Raw genomic sequence first — 19,546 nt, forward strand, 5'->3', positions numbered from 1 at the left:
TGTCATCATCACAGACCCGTGGCAGGGGCTTGTAGTCTGTAATGGTCTGAATGGCTTGCCACAGGCTTTGTGTGTGCTGTCGGTGAAGTGATTGTTGATTTATTTTTATTTTTTGTGTGTGTGCATACAACATGCCATGCATGCCATGTGACAGATTGGCTCTTGTTTCTTTGAGGACTGCAGTGTTTCCTATAGGATTTTTTCCAGCTGTGGTGGCAGGCCCATTTTCCCAGGGGGAGGGGGCTTTGCCCATGAGTGATATTCCCATGGGCCACGCCCCCATGCCCCAGGTGTTTAAACCTCCCCTAAGTATTGAAGGGGGTGGATTGGAATCCACTGCTGCTTCAATGTATATGTAATGGAGGTATTAATCAATATTTTTCCTTCTAAATATCAAATGAGTTGAATGACTTCTCTGGAGATTTTACTTTATTATAGAAGTTACAGTGTGGTTTAGGGTTGTGCCGATAGACGATAGTATCGTGTATCGACGATAGACAGAGATATCGCTGATGGCAGATGCCTTTGACGATATCAATACGATAATTGGCTCGTTTTTCCATTAATGTATTAAATCATTATTATTATTATTATGAAGCTAGTATAGTTATTAAATTAATTAGGAACTACAATTATATTTGCCTTGCCTAAATTCATAACGACATCACCACATAACCACACTTGCGACATCAGGCGCGTGTGAGGACTCCTCAAAGAAAATGTTTTTAAAACAGACAAAAAAAAAAAAACTACATCCCACAACGAAATTTCATTGCAAGGTGATCCATTCACAAATTGTCAAGAGTGCTTGTTTTAACAGACGCATCATTCTTATACAGATCCAAGATGAAGACGCGGCATCGTTGTTCGTCAGTATTTTTAACAAAATATTTAATGACACTAATAACACTAAAAACAATACAATTACAAAATATTAATTATAATAATAATATAAATAAAATGATATAGGCCGCCTAGGCCTAATAAAAGTCTTTAGTTCACGAAGCATCTGTGAAACTCTGCCATCTGTGAAAATCACAAGCAACTTCAAACTTGTTTAACAAGAAATATTCTTCAAATTTTTTCACTGTCAATAATGTAAGTCCACAAGAGAAATATTAAGCCAGTAAATTAAGATGCTGTAGCCTACCGTTATATCCACCGTCGACTCTGAGAGAACGCGCCGTTAATGCAGCGAAAGCTCAGTCCGTTTCTGATTTCGTTTTCAGGGAATGATCGCGTTTACATGCACGTTATTAACTCGATTATGCTGAATAAACTGACAATGCATGTGGTCATGTAAACGCATTAACCCGTTTTCCTTTATCAGAGTCAAGTCATAAGTTTAAGTAGGCGTATAACCGATCGACTTTTAGATTTTTGCCTCTGATTTCTCCCGGTATTTAAAACACATTAACCTGCGTTATTGAAGTGCGGTGCGCATATTTGAAGTGCATCCAGACAGAGAGAGCACTGGTAGGAGGACATATCGCAGACTCCGACTCTTTCTTGACCCAAGAAATTAAAACGTGTTCACATCTCGTGCAGAAGTACAGTCAAGATGCTGGATCTGTAACGGCATGAGAGGATAATGTGTGTCCGTAAATTTCCCGCTGACATGTTGAAATACTCCGAGTCAGATACAAGAATGATTAGGATCTTTTTTTACCTCACTATACCAGGAAATAACCTGATTTAGCCTATTAATAAACACTCCACCTTTGCTAGCAAAATAGAAAAAGATTCTCATTTAAAACGAAGTAATAAAACAAGCAAATTGATGAGTGAATAAGCAAGTTAATAATCTAATAAGTAAGCCCCGCCCCCTCACGATAATATCGTGTATCGCCGATCTCACAGGCTGACGATAGGACGATATGAAAATGGAGCATATCGCCCAACCCTAGTGTGGTTACTGAAATTTTCATGTATTCTTTAATGTCAGTATTTGATATCTGAATGCAGTAACAGTGCTTGCTCATTTAGCCCGGCTTCAAGAAATGAAAATGGGGACTTGTTTTGTGTTTGAGAAAGGCCTTCAACATGTTAAAACACATAGGGGTCATTGAAGCCAATAGTTTAAGGGACCATTTCTTTGTTAAAGCCTTATTTAGACTAAAGTGTAGCTCTCCTTGAGAAAGAACGCATTATCTTGATGTTTTGGGAGGACTCTCCTGTTTATAGTTAGAGCCTGGCCAAATCTAACCTTGGAAAAGCTGTGTGTCGGTGTGTGTGTTAGTCTTCTTGGTTACAGGTTAAGGAACCACTGGCATTGTTGGAGATTGACTGAGTTGTTGTTCGAGACATGCTGGCACCCAGCAACCCAAATCTGCGACCTGGAAGGTCACGACGTGCCTGACTTCAGGGTCCGGGTGTCAGCCGCATAATCTATGGAGATATGCTTCAGCCTATCTGTATATGTGTGGAAAATTACTATGTTTATCTATTTCTTAGCCAATGAGAATCATTCAACCTGTAAGCAATGACGTAGTTTAGACTTTGGAAATGGTATAACTGCTGTGATCTTTGTAACTGTAAGCGGGGCGGCCTACGAACTCCTGTGTGAGTCTTGAAGCTGACTTCTGCTGATTAAACTGCGAACTATCTTCAGTAAAACTTTTCTTACATTTTTTAGCCTTCTTTCAAACATCTGGTCCATGGGTCCTAAACTGTTAACCCCTAACAGTATTATAATATGAAAGGCTCCAATTTAGAGCAGCAAAGCGATTATGCACATCCCGTGCGCAGAATGATGCACTTGAAGCAACGTGAAGTCACAGCGTGCAGCGCTTCGCATTGAAAAGTTCAAAGTACAAAGCGAAGAGATATTTGATGCTTAGTGTACTTTTAACAGTTTTAAATTTCAGTTACAGTGCGCATGAAGAACAATTCATAGTGCTCTCTACTCCAGTGCTGTAATCTAACAGACGCCCAGGAGAAAGGAATATGATTTAGAAAGCGCAATAAACTCCAGCAAGATAAAGTAATTTTATGCAAACCATAGACCTATCTAAAAATAAAGTATAATAATGGGAACAATGATCTTGGAGAGAGTGTCATCATGTTACTGTCGTAACCGAACGTGACGTGCTGTTAGGAGAGATGAGTTTCCATTAACTTTAACTTAACGACTTAAATATTAATTTTTACCTCACGTTATGCATTATCCAAGTCTTGGAATATTGTGCACGAAAACTTTATGGTGCTTTACAATGTTTTTTTATGCCTTTAGTGGGGCTTAACAATAACATAATAGTATGCACAATATCGAACCTCAGGGGCTGTTTACACCTGGCCACTTCATGCGTTTTCTATGATCGGATAGCTATCCGATCATGAAAAGACCAGGTGTAAATGCCCTCCGAAACGCATTCGAGACGGATCTGAATCCGATCGCTCAAACCACTTCAGGGGGAGGTCTGGGCCGCATTCCAGACGAAACTGGACAAGTGTAAATGCATCTGGTTGTTGAAACCACATATGTAAATTTTACTTATCTCAAAAATGCTAAAAAATAAACGTGTGAGAGCGTGTGATAGGCTATATGTCATGTTATAGTCAGATATGATGACGCTGCTGCAACATGCTTCGCAGATGAGCAGCTGAGCACCTATTCATCAAGCCAACGTGCAAACTACGCAAATCAAAGTGAAAGTAAGTCGCAGACGCTTAACACACAATCATAATCATTAAAAGTAAAGAAACGAAATGATCTTACCAGGGCTGTTGGCGCTCTCTCTTATTGCGGTCTTTGAATTTGAAATTTTATCTGATTATCAATAAAATGCAGCTCTTATCTGTTGCTTTCGGTGACGTGCACTCCATTAAATCTGCATATAACGTGGGAATTGAAGATCGGATTTATATCCGTTTTTCAAAAACACATTTATGTGACCAGGTGTAAATGGAATCGTTTTGATAAATCAGATAGCTATCTGATCTGAGAAAACGCATGAAGCGGCCAGGTGTAAACAGCCCCTCACTGAGAAGCTGCAGCCGTGGCGGATGATTTTTGGTGTGGCGGACCACCACGGTAGAATGAATGTAGCGTAAACACTGGACTGCTTTATCTCCTGATTTGAATGCAACATCTCAGGTTTTCAGTAGTCCACGGACCTCTGCTGTAAGCCATGGCTTCTGGTTGGCACGTGTGGTGATGGTTTTGGTTTTCACATTATCAGTGCACTTCTTAATGTAGGCAGTGACTGTTTTAGTGTATTTTTGCAGGTTTACTGTATGTGATTGTTGTTTGTGGCTGCCTCTTTGAACGTTCCAGTCTGTGTCCTGAAAGAAGTGCTGGAACATTGTGGTAGCATCCTCTGTCCATACAGTGAAGGTTTTTTAGGGCCCAAGCCCTGAAAGGGCGAAGGCCCTATTGTTTTCGTTAGGATTATTTTTATTATTATTATTTTTTTTCTACTTCTCGGGCACTTTTGGGGCCCTTAACGTGCTCGAAAACTCTTGAAACTTTGCACACAGGTCAGAACCCGCGGCCATCAGGGCTGGGCTGAAGCTGGTACCCGGGCGTGGCAGGGGGGCTCGACAGCGCCCCCTGGAACTGGATCCGAACACTTGTCCATAAATCAAACACACTTGCATGTAATAATATGAAACTCGGTACACATATAGATCTCATCGGGCCGAACAACTTTCGTGCTCTAAGTTTTAGTCCAGCCCAACAGGAAGTCGGCTATTATGGGTTGTTTGGAAACGCATGCTGTGGAATTTGATGTACTCCTCCTAGAGAATTCATCCAATCTCCTCCAAACTCGGTCAGCATGAAGTCAAGACATTGAGGATGCTAAATTGCGGACGGATTTTTGATATCTCGAACGGTTTGGCCATGGCGAGGAAATGAATTTATGGCGAATAATGGAAACAGGAAGTGTGTTATAACTTCTGCATACATTAACTGATCTTGATGAAACTTCAGCAGTGTGTTCGTTGTAAGAGGCCGATCACATGGATGTGACTATTGTGAGTCAAAGTTATAGCGCCACCACCTGGCAGCAGGAAGTGTGTCCCTTTCAAAATGCTTTGAAATCACGCTCTTATTTTTACCCGATTTGCTTCAAACTTTATGTGTATAATGTAAACACACGGCAGATGTAGACCTGTGAAAGGATTTTTGATATCTTTAATACTGTTGCCATGGCAATGCTTCAAACTTTAATATTCTTTTTTGATGCTTTTGAGACTCTTAACATACTTGAAATTGGATGAAACTCGACAGACACATCACATTTATTAGCCCGTAGACATGTGCAAAGTTTCAGAAACGGGCGTGGTGAGGGGCTCAGTAGCGCCACCTTTAGTCATAAGTGGGGGGGTTAGTTTTATCAACAGCAACAAAACTTGGTATGTGTATTGTTCTCATCAAGACGGACAACTTTCTAATTGACATTAACTATCTCCGACCAACAGGAAGAGAGATATTTTGGTTTGAATGTGGATTTTCTGAAGAATTTTCTCTCCCTCTCTCTGTGTCTCTGTGTGTGTGAGGGGAGGGGGGGGATTTGACTATTGCTTTTATATTGTTAATCAAGGTTTCAGGGGCTTTTGGGGTCCTTAACGTGCTCAAAAACTCTTGAAACTTTGCACACAAGTCAGAACCCCCTGCCATCAGGGATGGGCAGAAGCTGGTACCCGGGCGTGGCTGGGGGGCTCAACAGCGCCCCCTTGAACGGGGTTCTAAAACTTGGTCCATATATCAAACACGCTTGCATGAATTAATTTGAAACTCGGTACACATATAGATCTCATCGGGCCGAACAACTTTCCGCTGGTCAAGTTTTACGCCAGCCCAACAGGAAGTCGGCTATTATGGGTTGTTTGGAAAACGCTTGCTGTGGAATGTGAAATACTCCTCCTAGACAATTCACCGTGTCCCCTCCAGACTCGGTGTACATGTAGTCAAGACTTTGAGGATGCTAAATTGCGGACGGATTTTTGTTATCTCGAACGGTTTGGCCGTGGCGAGGAATCGAATTTATGGCGAGAAAAGAGAAATACGAAGTGGAATAACTTCTGCATACATTAACTGATCTTGATGAAACTTCAGCAGTGTGTTCGTGGTAAGAGGCCGATCAGATGGATGTAACTATTGTGAGTCAGAGTTTATAGCGCCACCAACTGTCAGCAGGAAGTGTGTCACTTTCAACATGCTTTTGACAAAAGTGGGGGGGTTAGTTTTAACTACAGTAAAAAAACTCAGTTCATATATTGATCTCATCGACCCGGACAACTTTCTAATTTAAAGTCATTAGCTCTGACCATCATGAAGTCAGATTTTTTGGTTTGAATGTGGATTTTTTTGGGATATTTCAGACTCTGAGTTTTTAGCTACTCTTCCAAACTGGCTTATTTTATTCACACCAAACTTTTTAAAAAATGATGAAAATACATTAAAGATGCTAAATTGTGAACGGATATTAAACATCTCAAACCGTTTTGCTATAGTGAGGGACTAAAGTAATGTACAAAAATTAAACACTAAAAGCCTCATCTTCTAAAAATTTAATTATACACCATTTATTTCTATATAAAAGTATTCAAATATCACAACCAAACCCATTTTATTCTTTTTTTTTTTCAATTTAATAATTATTTATAAGTTTAAAAATAGTAATTGTACTATTTAGTCCCATAAAAGTCAAGTCATACATAGGGCTATACTGCCCTCTTGTGTTCAAAATCAGGTAGGCCTATTGTATCTACATAAAAATATACTAGGTATGTGACAGTGAGAATATTTTACCACCGGTTAATCGACGTGTGACACCGCTGGGGGCTTTTGAATCGCCAACTTAAAAACGAAAGTAAAATATGTTTGTCCGCACTGACATTGATAGTGATTGAGCGGGCGTTTCAAATGAATTCCTATGGAACTAGGAATTAACTGAAAAACGTTCACTCTGTTCTGCTCGTTCCTCGACGTGGATGCGCACCATTATGAATGCCCGTGCAGCCATGAGCATTTTAGTTTAATTTTAAAATTAGCGCCTTTCGGGGGGTGGATTGCTTGAAATTATTTTACAAAAGCACAATGTTGTGTTTTATTGTGACTGTACACAAATATAAGTTAACACTTTGCAGTTTGAATGTCGTCCTGTATAATGACGTTTGTTTTTATGTGTCCACTGTTCCATCGCGCCCACGCCACTCACACACACACACACACACACACACACACACACACACACACACACACACATCGCAGCCTGTTCAGTATAGCCTTAATAAAATATAACAAATAAAATCTCAAACGGTTTTGCTATAGTGAGGGATTAAAGTAATGTCAAAAAAGGAAACACTAAAAGCTTTATATCTTATAAAAATGTAATTATACACCATTTATTTCTATATAAAATTATACAAATATCAGAACTAAACCCATTTTATTATTATTATTATTATTATTATTATTATTATTATTATTATTCAATTTAAGAATTATGTTTGAGTTTAAAAAAAGCCAGAATGTTTTAGTCCAAAAAATAAATAAATCATGCCATGGATTGCTTGAAATTTTTTTTTTTTTTTTTTTTTTTTTTTTCGTTTTGGCTTTGTTTATAGTTTTTTTTTTTTTTTTTTTTTTTTCATTCTTGTTCCGTTCTGAATATCATTACATTTAAAGGATTTGTTGTGGAATATTTTGAGTGTACAATAAAATCAGAATAATTCTCTCGATTTAGTGATCCCCTACTTATTATTAGGGCCCAAGCCCTGAAAGGGCGAAGGCCCTATTGTTTTCGGTAGGATTATTTATTAGGGCCCAAGCCCTGAAAGGGCGAAGGCCCTATTGTTTTCGGTAGGATTATTTATTATTATTATTTTTTTGTCAACCTTTCGGGCACTTTTGGGGCCCTTAACATGCTCGAAAACTCTTGAAACTTTGCACACGGGTCAGAACCCGCGGCCATCAGGGCCGGGCTGAAGCTGGTACCCGGGCGTGGCAGGGGGGCTCAACAGCGCCCCCTTGAACGAAGTCCGAAAACTTGGTCCATGAATCAGACACGCTTGCATGTAATAATATGAAACTCAGTACACATATAGATCTCATCGGGCGGAACAACTTTCGTACTTTTACTTTTTACGCCAGCCCAACAGGAAGTCGGCTATTATGGGTTGTTTGGAAACGCATGCTGTGGATTTTGATGTACTCCTTCTAGGAAATTCATCCATTCGCCTCCAAACTCGGTCAGCATGAAGTCAAGACATTGAGGATGCTAAATTGCGAACGGATTTTTGATATCTCGAACGGTTTGGCCGTGGCGAGGAAACGAATTTATGGCGAATAATGGAAACAGGAAGTGTGTTATAACTTCTGCATACATTAACTGATCTTGATGAAACTTCAGCAGTGTGTTCGTTGTAAGAGGCCGATCACATGGATGTGACTATTGTGAGTCAAAGTTATAGCGCCACCAACTGGCAGCAGGAAGTTTGTCACTTTCAAAATGCTTTGAAATCACTCTCTTATTTTTACCCGATTTGCTTCAAACTTTATGTGTATAATGTAGACACACGGCAGATGTAGACCTGTGAAAGGATTATTGATATCTTAGATACTGTTGCCGTGGCAATGCTTCAAACTTTAATATTCTTTTTTTAAGCTTTTGAGACTCTTAACATACTTGAAATTGCATGAAACTCGACAGACACATCACATTTATTATCCAGTAGACATGTGCAAAGTTTCAGAAATGGGCGTGGTGGAATGGCTCAGTAGCGCCACCTTTAGCCAAAAATGGGGGCTTAGTTTTTCCTAGAATCGCAAAACTTGGTACGTATATTGTTCTCATCAGGCCGGACAACTTTCTAATTTATTGTCATTAGCTCAGACCAACAGGAAGTCAGATATTTTGGTTTGAATGTGGATTTTCTGGAGAATTTTCTCTCTCTCTCTGTGTGTGTGTGTGTGTGTGTGGAGGGGGTGGGGGGGATTTGTCTATTCCATTTAATCTTTGTTTTTCAAGGTTTCAGGGGCTTTTGGGGCCCTTAACGTGCTCAAAAACTCTTGAAACTTTTCACACAGGTCAGAACCTGCGGCCATCAGGGCCGGACTGAAGCTGGTACCTGGGCGTGGCAGGGGGGCTCGACAGCGCCCCCTTGAACGGGGTCCGAAAACTTGGTCCATATTTCAAACACGCTTGCATGAATTAATATGAAACTCGGTACACATATAGATCTCATCAGGCCGAACAACTTCCGCACTCTAAGTTTTATGCCAGCCCAACAGGAAGTCGGCTATTATGGGTTGTTTGAAAAACGCATGCTGTGGAATTTGATGTACTCCTCCTAGAGAATTCATCCAATCACCTCCAAACTCGGTCAGCATGAAGTCAAGACATTGAGGATGCTAAATTGCGGACGGATTTTTGATATCTCGAACGGTTTGGCCGTGGCGAGGACACGAATTTATGGCGAGAAAAGAGAAACACGAAGTGGTATAACTTCTGCACACATTAACTGATCTTGATGAAACTTCAGCAGTGTGTTCGTGGTAAGAGGCTGATCAGATGGATGTAACTATTGTGAGTCAAAGTTATAGCGCCACCAACTGGCAGCAGGAAGTGTGTCACTTTAAAAATGTTTTTGACAAAAGTGGGGGGGTTACTTTTACCCACAGTTACAAAAATCAGTACCTATATTGTTCTCATCAAGCCGGACAACTTTCTAATTTACAGTCATTAGCTCCGAGCAACAGGAAGTCAGATATTTTGGTTTGAATGTGGATTTTTTGGATATGTCAGACTTTAGCTACTCCTCCTAAGTGGTTTATTTTATTCACACCAAACTTTTTCAACATGATAAAAATACATTAAAGATATATATATATATATATATATATATATATATATATATATATATATATATAAATATAGCTGCGAGCAGCGATGAAGGGCCAAAGCCGGGGGCACCGCCACCCCGGTGCCTTTAGGTAACTAAACTTTAGGGTTGCGGTGCCACCGGCTTGGGCCCGTAATCGCTGCTCGCAGCTATATTTTTTTTTTTTTTTTTAAAGGGGTTTGGCATGTTCAGAAGTGGTCTGCATGCTGGAATTAGCATAACATAGATGTGATTTGAGTACTCAAGGTGGGGGCGACAGTCCTGTATGCATTCTTCCCAGCTGTGTAAACCAGGTCTAATGTAAACCAGGTACCTTGTTTCAAAGTTAACATGTTGGTGATAGAGCTGACCTGTTCAGTAATAGAGAGTGTCCCTAGAATTGACACTTGGGGGAATATTAGTCTAGATGGGATGTACCCAAAAAGTGAAAGTGAGGAGCATTTATGGGTACATGTCGGGAACCGGCCTACTTTACATATTTAAAGGGTGCTGAATCCAAAAAAACTGGTACCCAAGCGAAATTGTGAGTTTTTGACCTTCTAATTTGCATATCAAAATGGCCGCCAAATTGCCTATCTTACTCAGTCGTTGGACCATTTTCCCCTAGTTTTTTTGTAAGTAGGCAATCAAGATGAAGGAAATTAAGTTTCTAAATCGATAGTCAAGGGTCAGAGCAAAGATATAATGGAGGCTCACTGCCTTTTTTATGTATTTATGTATATGCAAAATACCAACTTTTAAGGTGAAATTAAGCATTATTTGTGTCATTTTTTAAGGCCGACGTACATATTCAATCAATATCACTCTTAAATGAAAAACACCATTGCAAGTTGTCTGAGATTTCATTTTTTTATGCAAATTAAGCATTTGTTCTCTAAATTCTAAGACAGGAAAAACCCAGGTGAATAGGGAAAAAAACACCATGAAACTTCCTCCGGGACATCGTGCGTAAAACGGCCAGCCATCGCTGTCTGCGAGCAGCCGTATTCAAGCGCCGAGAGCGCGCGCACTGCGCCTGCGCCTCCGAATCAGGTTCTCGAGCCCGCGGAATGCGGCATTCGGAGCCCGGAGGCCATTCTGCCCCTAGCCGTACATGCGAAAGTGTGGGAAGCTATTCCAGGTGCGTCAGAATGGGTGCTGAGCACAGTAAGAGAGGGCTATTCATTGCAGTTCGCTCGCCGCCCCCCCCGCGCTTTCGAGCGCGAACCGAGGCGAGAGTGAATGGGTAAGTAGCACACCTACTTTGTGCAGGAATAGCGAAACTTCTGTGCAAAGGGGCCATAGAACCGGTACCCCCTTCTCTGAGCGAGTCAGGCTTTTACAGCCGTTACTTCCTCGTGCCCAAGAAGGACGGAGCTCTCAGACCGATTTTAGATCTGAGATATTTGAACAAAGCTCTTATGAAAAGACCGTTCAAAATGCTCACAACCAGACAGATCCTCGCTCAGATTCGCCCGAGGGACTGGTTTATTTCCCCTCGATCTGAAAGACGCTTACTTTCAGATCCAGATAATACCCCGTCACAGGCCATTCTTGAGATTCGCCTTCGACGGTCAAGTATATCAGTACACCGTCCTGCCGTTCGCCTGTCTTTAGCACCCCGTACATTTACGAAGTGCATGGACACGGCTCTCGCTCCCCTGAGAGGTCAGGGCATGCGGATTTTGAACTATTTGGACGATTGGCTGATTCTAGCACAGTCAGAGGAAGAACTTATCTCTCACAGAACAGTGCTTCTCAGCCACCTGGGAAGCCTGGGTCTCACGGTCAACTGGACCAAGAGCTCATTACTGCCCAGTCAGTCAACCTCTTTTCTGGGTTTGGAACTGGACTCTGTGGCAATGACGGTCCAGCTGTCGACACAGCGCGCGCGCCGTATCCGACGCCTGGCCGCGTCTTTCCAGTTGGGCAGCGCTGCACCTCTAAAAACATTTCAGAGGATGCTGGGTTGTATGGCATCAGCTGCAGCAGTGCTTCAGCTGGGTCTACTGCGTATGCGCCCGCTACAACGCTGGTTGAACGCTCGAGTGCCTCACCGAGCCTGGGCGTCCGGCGGCATACGAATCAGAGTGACTCAGAGCTGCGTTTCAGCACTGAGACCCTGGTTAGCGGCCGACTGGTACCAGCGGGTAGTGACAATGGGAGCCGTCTCGCACCGAAAAGTTATCTCGACAGACGCATCCAACTTAGGTTGGGGCGCTCTTTTCGAGGGCAAACCGGTCTTTGGCCTGTGGTCAGACCAGGAGAAATGCCTCCACATAAACTGTTTGGAGATGATAGCGGTCAAGAACGCGCTCAATCGCTTCCTCCCACATATACGGGACCACCATGTGCTAGTCCGCTTGGACAACATGTCCGTGGTGTCCTACGTGAACCGACAGGGCGGTGTCAGATCCAGGAATCTCTGCAAACTGACAGAACGCCTTCTCGTGTGGGCTCATCGCTCGTTGCGCTCGCTGGGAGCCGCGCACGTGCAGGGCCACCTGAATGTCGGCCCAGACACACTGTCCAGAGACAACATTCCCCTGGGAGAATGGTCCCTGCACCCCCAGACAGTCCAGCTACTGTGGCGCCTGTTCGGCAGGGCAGAAGTCGACCTTTTTGCGTCAAAAGACAACGCTCACTGCCCAACGTTTTTCTCAAAGAGCGAGGACGCGCTGGCCCAAACCTGGCCCAGCCGCCCGCTGTATGCTTTCCCTCCGATCTCGCTGTTACCACAGGTAATCAAGAGGATCAGGGAAACGTGCCACTCAGTGCTCCTCATAGCCCCGCGATGGGAGAACCAAATCTGGTACCCAGAGCTAGTTAGGCTGTCGCACTCAGCCCCATGGCCGATCCCGGTGAGGAAAGATCTTCTCTCTCAAGCCGGTGGATCAATCTGGCATCCCCATCCAGAGCGCTGTCTCTGCATGCGTGGATAATCAATGGATACCGGTTGATTTGCCGGAAGGGGTCGTAAACACGATCACGCAGTCTAGAGCTCCTTCCACGAGAAGGCTCTAGGTGTCTAAATGGTCAGTGTTCTCTAAATGGTGCGCTACTAAGAGTCTGGATCCACACACATGTGGGGTTTCACGGGTGCTCTCCTTCCTACAAGAGCTGTTGGACAAGGGCGGGTCCCCTTCCACGCTCAAAGTGTACGTTGCAGCTATTGCAGCGTTCGCGGAGATGCGCTGAGATGGCAGAGCCTCAGAGCGGCAGCCGTGCAATAGGAAGGAGCGAGCTTATCATCCGCTTCCTTAGAGGAGCCAGGAGGATGAACCCCCTGCGGCCCCCCTCGGTTCCTATTTGGGATCTTTCTCTGGTCCTAGAGGCCCTGAAAATGTTTCCCTTTGAACCGCTAGAATCTGTGGATCTGAAATACCTTTCGCTCAAAACCGTTTTCTGACAGGTCTGTCGTCAGTAAAACGCGTGGGGGATCTACATGCACTGTCTGTTAGCCCCGCACGTCTCGAGTTCGGACCAAATGACTCCAAAGTCATCCTCAAACCGAGACACGGGTACGTCCCCAAAGCGATTGGCACTCCCTTTAGGGCGCAGATCATCTCCCTGTCGGCTCTGCCAGCATCCGATAGTGAGGACAGTGATAACCTCTTATGCCCCGTCAGGGTGCTGAGAGTTTACATCACACGCTCTGCCGCCTTTAGGCATTCTGAGCAGCTCTTTGTTTCGTTTGGTGGGCGCACCAGGGGTCTCGCCGCCTCGAAACAGAGCCTGTCCAGATGGATAGTGGACGCTATTGCAGCAGCTTATGCGTCCAAACACCTGCAGTGCCCTTTGGGCATCAGAGCCCCTTCCACTAGAGGCATGGCCTCATCGTGGGCTTGGTCCAACGGGATTTCTATTCACGACATTTGTATGGCGGCAGGCTGGGCCTCCCCCTCTACATTCGTGAGATTTTATAACCTGGAAGTTCCCGCCTTGCAGGCTAAACTGTTATCAGTTTAAGTGATATGTATGTTCTGCCCAGTCGTTCATGTGCAGACTACTTTCGTGTACTACCAGCTTTTCTGGTGAGCTGCAGTAAGGGATGAGATTCTCTATATACAGGCCGGCGGAGCTGCTCTGTATTTTCCCCATCACGCGCTTGTGCACTGGTGCTGGCCCGCGTTGCTGGCCGCCTATTCTCCACTCAGCTGCGCTAGGGGTTATACTCTCTATACAAAGACCGGCGAAGCCGCTCATTCTCCCTATGATGTGCTTATGTACTGTGCTGGCCCGCGCTGCTGGCCGCATTCTCCATTCTTATACATAGACCGGCAGAGCCGCTCTGTATTCCTATGAAGTGCTTATGACATGTGCTGGCCCGCGTTGCTGGCCGCCTGTTCCCGCATGTTGTGTTCCCCGGGCTCCCCTGGGACTCGTGCAGTGGATGCTCGGCGCGCACGGCGTTGACAAGAGTTTCCCGTAGCGTAAGCAACTTGCGCAATACGAGAGAACCTCTCGTAAGAGAACGTACTCGGTTACCTAACGTGGCCTCGGTTCTCTCTAGAAGAGGGAACGAGTATTGTGTAACCTGCCGTGTCGCGCCACGAGCTTATTCGCTTCAGTCTATGAAAACCAGAATTTCAGCCTGTGAGCCCCTCTTTTATACACGCTAGCCACACCCATTCTGGCGGGCTGAGGCACGTGGAGGGCGCGACGTCACGCAGGGCTCACTGGTAGGCTGCTGCAGTTGCCGCAGGGCAGCCAATGAGCACGCTTATACAGCCTGCTATGGTCTGCTGGCTGCCGCACTGCGTTGACAATAAATACAAAATTAAGGATAATTTTTTGGCTGAAAAATGAAGGATAATTTTTCTCACTGAATGCTGCGCATATGCGCCATTCAGAGACACGGAAGCGTCAGAAAGCAGCCAAGCCTATAAACGTTAGTGAGTACCGGTACTCCATTCCAAATATGTACAATTCTGCGAAATTCCGCATTAAAACTAGATTCCGCGTCTGCAATTCCGTCCGCGATTCCGTGATCGCGGAAATCATATGGCCCTAAATTTTGACCCACTATGGTTGAAAAAGTATAATTTTGGATAAATAGGGTAACAAGTTCAATCAATAACTAAGGAATATTTACATTGTTTGTCTAAAAAAATAAAAAAAACAGGAAATTTACCAAAGCTTGTGAAACTGTTATGATCCTCTTTGCTGTTACATTCACCTCAGGCAAAGGGTCCTCAGAGATGGGACTGACCATGCTATGTCCTGATCTAAATATTCAACTTGGGAAGTTTCATGGTGGTATTTTAGAGAACAAATCACATATCATATATACACTGGGAACATTTAAGAGTGATATTGATTGAATATGTATGTCGGCCTTAAAAAAATGACACAAATAATGCTTAATTTCACCTTAAAAGTTGGTATTTTGCATATATATATATATATACATAAAAAAGGCAGTGTTATTATATGTTTGCTCTGACCCTTGACTATTGATCTAGAAACTTAATTTCCTCATCTTGATTGCCTACTTACAAAAAAACTAGGGGAAAATGGTCCAACGACTGAGCAAGATTTTATTTTGATATGCAAATTAGAAGGTAAAAAACTCAAAATTTTGCTTGGGTACCATTTTTTTTGGACTCAGCACCCTTGACATAAGGTAGGCCGGTTCCCGACTTGTACCCATAAATGCTCCTCACTTCTTATAGAAGGCCATTTTTCTGAAATCCGTCTAGTCTATATCCCTTACCTCATGTTGTGTGATTGTGACTCGACAGAATTGAATAAAGTCCACTTTTCATATGATACTTTTATGGTTCTTTTGTGCCCAGTTACTGGAGTGACCAGTATCATATTAGAAAATGTGGCATTTTTATAGTAAACTTAATATAAAAAGCAATATTTTGGATTAAAATAATTTTACTTGTAAAAAAAAAAAAAAAAAAAAGTATGTATGTATATGCTTGACATTTTAAGAAACATAATAGGAACATAAAACAATTCTTAGAACTTGGCACGTTTCAAAAAAGATGGTTGTTTTCATGATCTTTGACAACCTTATTTTTATTGACCCGATGTCTTTCTCTCTCCTCATGTCATAGGTTTGGGAAATTTCCTCTGGGGAGATGCTCCTGTCCGTCCTCTTCGACGTTGGCATCATGTCAGTGACCTTTGACCCCTGCGAGTATTTCCTATTCTGTGGAGGCAGTGACGGCAATATTTTTCAGGTGTCTCTATGCAGCACGGTAAGCACTTTTAAATTCTGAAAGCATATCCAATGAGACCTTTGTAATAGAGTTTTTGACACCGTTGTGAAGTTGTTTATGAGACATTTAATTGGCCCATAGCACATTGACGAACAGCCTGTTGGGATTTCATAAGCAATAATGCACCCTGTCTTATCTTCACTGCATTAGATGGAGAAGATTAGTTATTTTTACTGGACTCCTGCTTGGCAGCGATTAGATATAAATAGCGTCAAATAATTTTCCGTCAAATCTTCATTTCTTTTATTTCACATAGTCCTCAGAGTAAACTTAGTCAATTTCAATTTCTGGTGTTAAACATTTATATGCTGAGATTTGCGATCCTCTGTTCTGATCCTTCAAATGTCTCCTCAGCACTGCTGAGAGCTAAAGTGAGTGATTTTAAGTGTTTTTTTTGTTGAGCTGTCCATTTCAGTCCAGGTCAGGGCATCTTAGAGAAAGCGCTCTGTGCTGGAAGGCAAAAATGGATGTGAAACGAATATGTTTTCCACATTCTCACCTCACTTCACCTTTACACCAGAGGACTCTTCTCTAAAGGAATTTAAGATGAAACGTATGCAGGTGTCATGGCCATTGTCAGTTTCACTTAAAGCCCATTGTTGGATCATTGGGAGTAGGTTATTCCCCAGCAGGTGCTTTGTGCTTTGAGAAGGTATGAGGACCTGTATGAGCTCAACCTGCAGAAACATCTGCTTATGGAGAACATTGGTATTGGGAATTTAGTGTTTTTTGGAAATTATTACAACCCTCATGTTGTTCTAAACCTGTATGACTTTCTTCTGTGGAAAATAAATAGAGTTTAGCGGAATGTTCATGCTGCTGTTTTTCTTTGTAATGTAAGTGACCAGTGGCTGTCAAGCTTCAAAAGTGACAATAGACATCATAAAAGTCATACGACAGTTTTGCCTGAAGAAACATACAGAAATGTATGTCTTTATTTACTAATAAAGACTCCTTTGGTGCAGCTTCCGAATTCCATTCATATTTGCATATATACACTATGGCTTTTCATGAGTTGTTTGTAGGGGTCGACCGATATGTGATTTTCAGGGCCGATGCCGATACCGATTATTACAGATCAAGTAGACCGATAACCGATATTTTGAACCGATATCTAGCCTATGTCTAATTTAAAAATGTAAATGAATGTCAAAATTAAGAATAACAAAGGGTTTTGACAAATACTTTCTTTAAATGCTTTTAAACATATCTTTAAATCTGAGAACTGTTAATAATATTATTATTAATAATAATAACTTAAAGTGCAGGGAGCACGCAGCAGCATTCTGTAAACATTTTGTATAACTTAAAGACTCTAAATTAAATTTTAGTAATCAAAAAGCATTTCTAATTAATTGAAATCAAAGTTATTCAATTTATTTACAGTTTAACAAATGAAAAACCAAACTTTTATTTTGACGGGTTGCCGTGGAGATTTTTTGTTTCTGAGTGTTTATGATATGATGATAGCTTTTCTCAGTTGAAGCATTTAAAAGCTCATGAAGTGACTCAAAGCGGCTCTGGAGATGATGTTTATGCAATCATGTCCTCATATAATGATGCGGCTGAGGCTGAAGACAGCACAAGCGTCACACGTGCTTCTGTGTGTGGTAAATGAAATCAAGCGTCTGCACCATTCATTTAGAGATGCAGGATTCATATTTAAATAGTCTTTTTGCGGTTTGAAATTCGATTTGATTTGTACTGACCTGCTTTTTATTAATTCATCTAAAAGTTGACAAATTCTGTGATATTCCGCTTTATACAGTAAATTCCGTTTTCATGACTGGATTCCGTTTTTATGACTGGAAATCACAGGGCCCTATTATATTGAGGTGTTTTGCAACTTCAGTGTAGTGATTTATTGCAACTTCAGCAAAGTCTACTGCTGCCTTAACTTTGAGAGACAACTGATGCGTGATCAGTGAAGCAGCTCCAGTCAGCAAGTGCTTTCGGTGTGAGAGTGCAAAGCTTTCAGTGCCTTCAGCTTTCCGTGTTGATCGACCGGACTCGTGACTCCCAACAAATCAGATGGGTGGGGACACTGGTCTAGCCTACAGAGTGGTGAGTTCAACAGAGGTGGCTGCGTCAGAGCCAAATATAGCGCATTTCAAAATTAAATTATTTTATCTGCAAATCGGTTTTGACAATTGCCGATACCGATAACCATAACCATAAAAATGCTTAATATCCCCGCCGATAATCGGTCGACCCCTAGTTGTTTGTGATTTTTGTGGAGATGTATTACAATATGATATTAAAATTCCAGTACTGGCCAATGCCAGTAAGCCGCTATTTTCTTTATGGCCGATAACTGATAAATGACTGACATTTAAATTATTTTGTTTAAAATTTTTAATAAATAATTTTAAATGTTTTAAATGATGAATTAAGGCATCACATTATAATGTACTGTATGACAAATAGTTTATTTTAGAATTTCTGTAAATGACATTTAAATGTTTAGTTAAATGACATTTAAATATTAAATATCCCATATTGTCCAATACTGACAAAAAAAAAAAAAAACTCTAATATTGGCCGATAACCAATATGGTACCAATAAAATATACCGTACATCCTTTGATTTTTGCCTTGTGAACTTAAAGGTAGGGTAGGTAGGATTTTTATAAAAAACTTTTTTTCAAATTTGTTTAACCCTCTGGGGACCAAGCTGTTTTTGGGGTCCTTGAGATGTTCTGACATGCCTTGACATTTGTGCAATGGCAAAGGTGTAAATTCACTCTATATAGCACAAACAGGGCTACCATAATATGCGAGCAACGTGTATGTAGATGTTTGTATTTTTAAGAGAATAATGTTTATGCGTGGTTATTGGAAAAAATTTAAATGAAAGTTGCTGAATTAAGACCACAAAACACATATTAAATATGTGTCCACAAGACTTTTGACTAATGGATGTTGTCACTTGAGTTCTAGCTTCAAAATGATGTAAAAATAATCTTGCTTTATCGTTCACAAAAAAAAATACATTGATTTAAATGGTGTAAAACAGGTTTTGCTTGGAAAGCCAATATGCGAGGGGGAGGAGTAGTTTACACCTTAGATTACAGTGTCCCACCCACTCTGCATAATGAGCCATTCACTCAGGTGTGAAACTGACTGAGCCACAATGCAAGGACAAAAGATGTATTTAGAAGAAGACTTATATTGACCATTTAAGATTTCGCTTACATCTCTCTTGTAAATATGTTTTGCTATTTTATTAAAAATGTTACAATTACAACAATAATTACAATTTCAACAATATTTCAAGTGTACTCTTTCTTTGTAAAAAAAAAAGAAAAAAAAAGATTATAGGCCTACATTTTATCATATGTATTCATTAGTTTGAATATAGCCAACATTGGAACATCTAACATCTTAGTCTATGAATTTATTTTTGACAAAAATAGTATTTTTTTTGCAGTTTAATACGTTGCTTATACAAATACATTTTATTTCAACATATTCCAGTCGAT

The 19,546-nt window shown here is 41.6% G+C and overlaps 1 protein-coding gene across 1 annotated transcript in view; it reads left to right on the forward strand.

Moving 5' to 3' along the window:
* Positions 1–19,546, forward strand: part of wdr18 (WD repeat domain 18) — a 125,343-nt gene that overhangs the window by 53,797 nt on the left and 52,000 nt on the right. The window contains exon 5 of the mRNA XM_084100759.1: positions 15,900–16,043. Within this exon, the coding sequence (XP_083956885.1) occupies positions 15,900–16,043 (144 nt within the window). The remainder of the gene's footprint in view (positions 1–15,899; positions 16,044–19,546) is intronic.

This window comes from Abramis brama (assembly GCF_963993115.1).
Source record: "Abramis brama genome assembly, chromosome: 23".
NCBI classification, from domain to species: Eukaryota; Metazoa; Chordata; class Actinopteri; order Cypriniformes; family Leuciscidae; genus Abramis; species Abramis brama.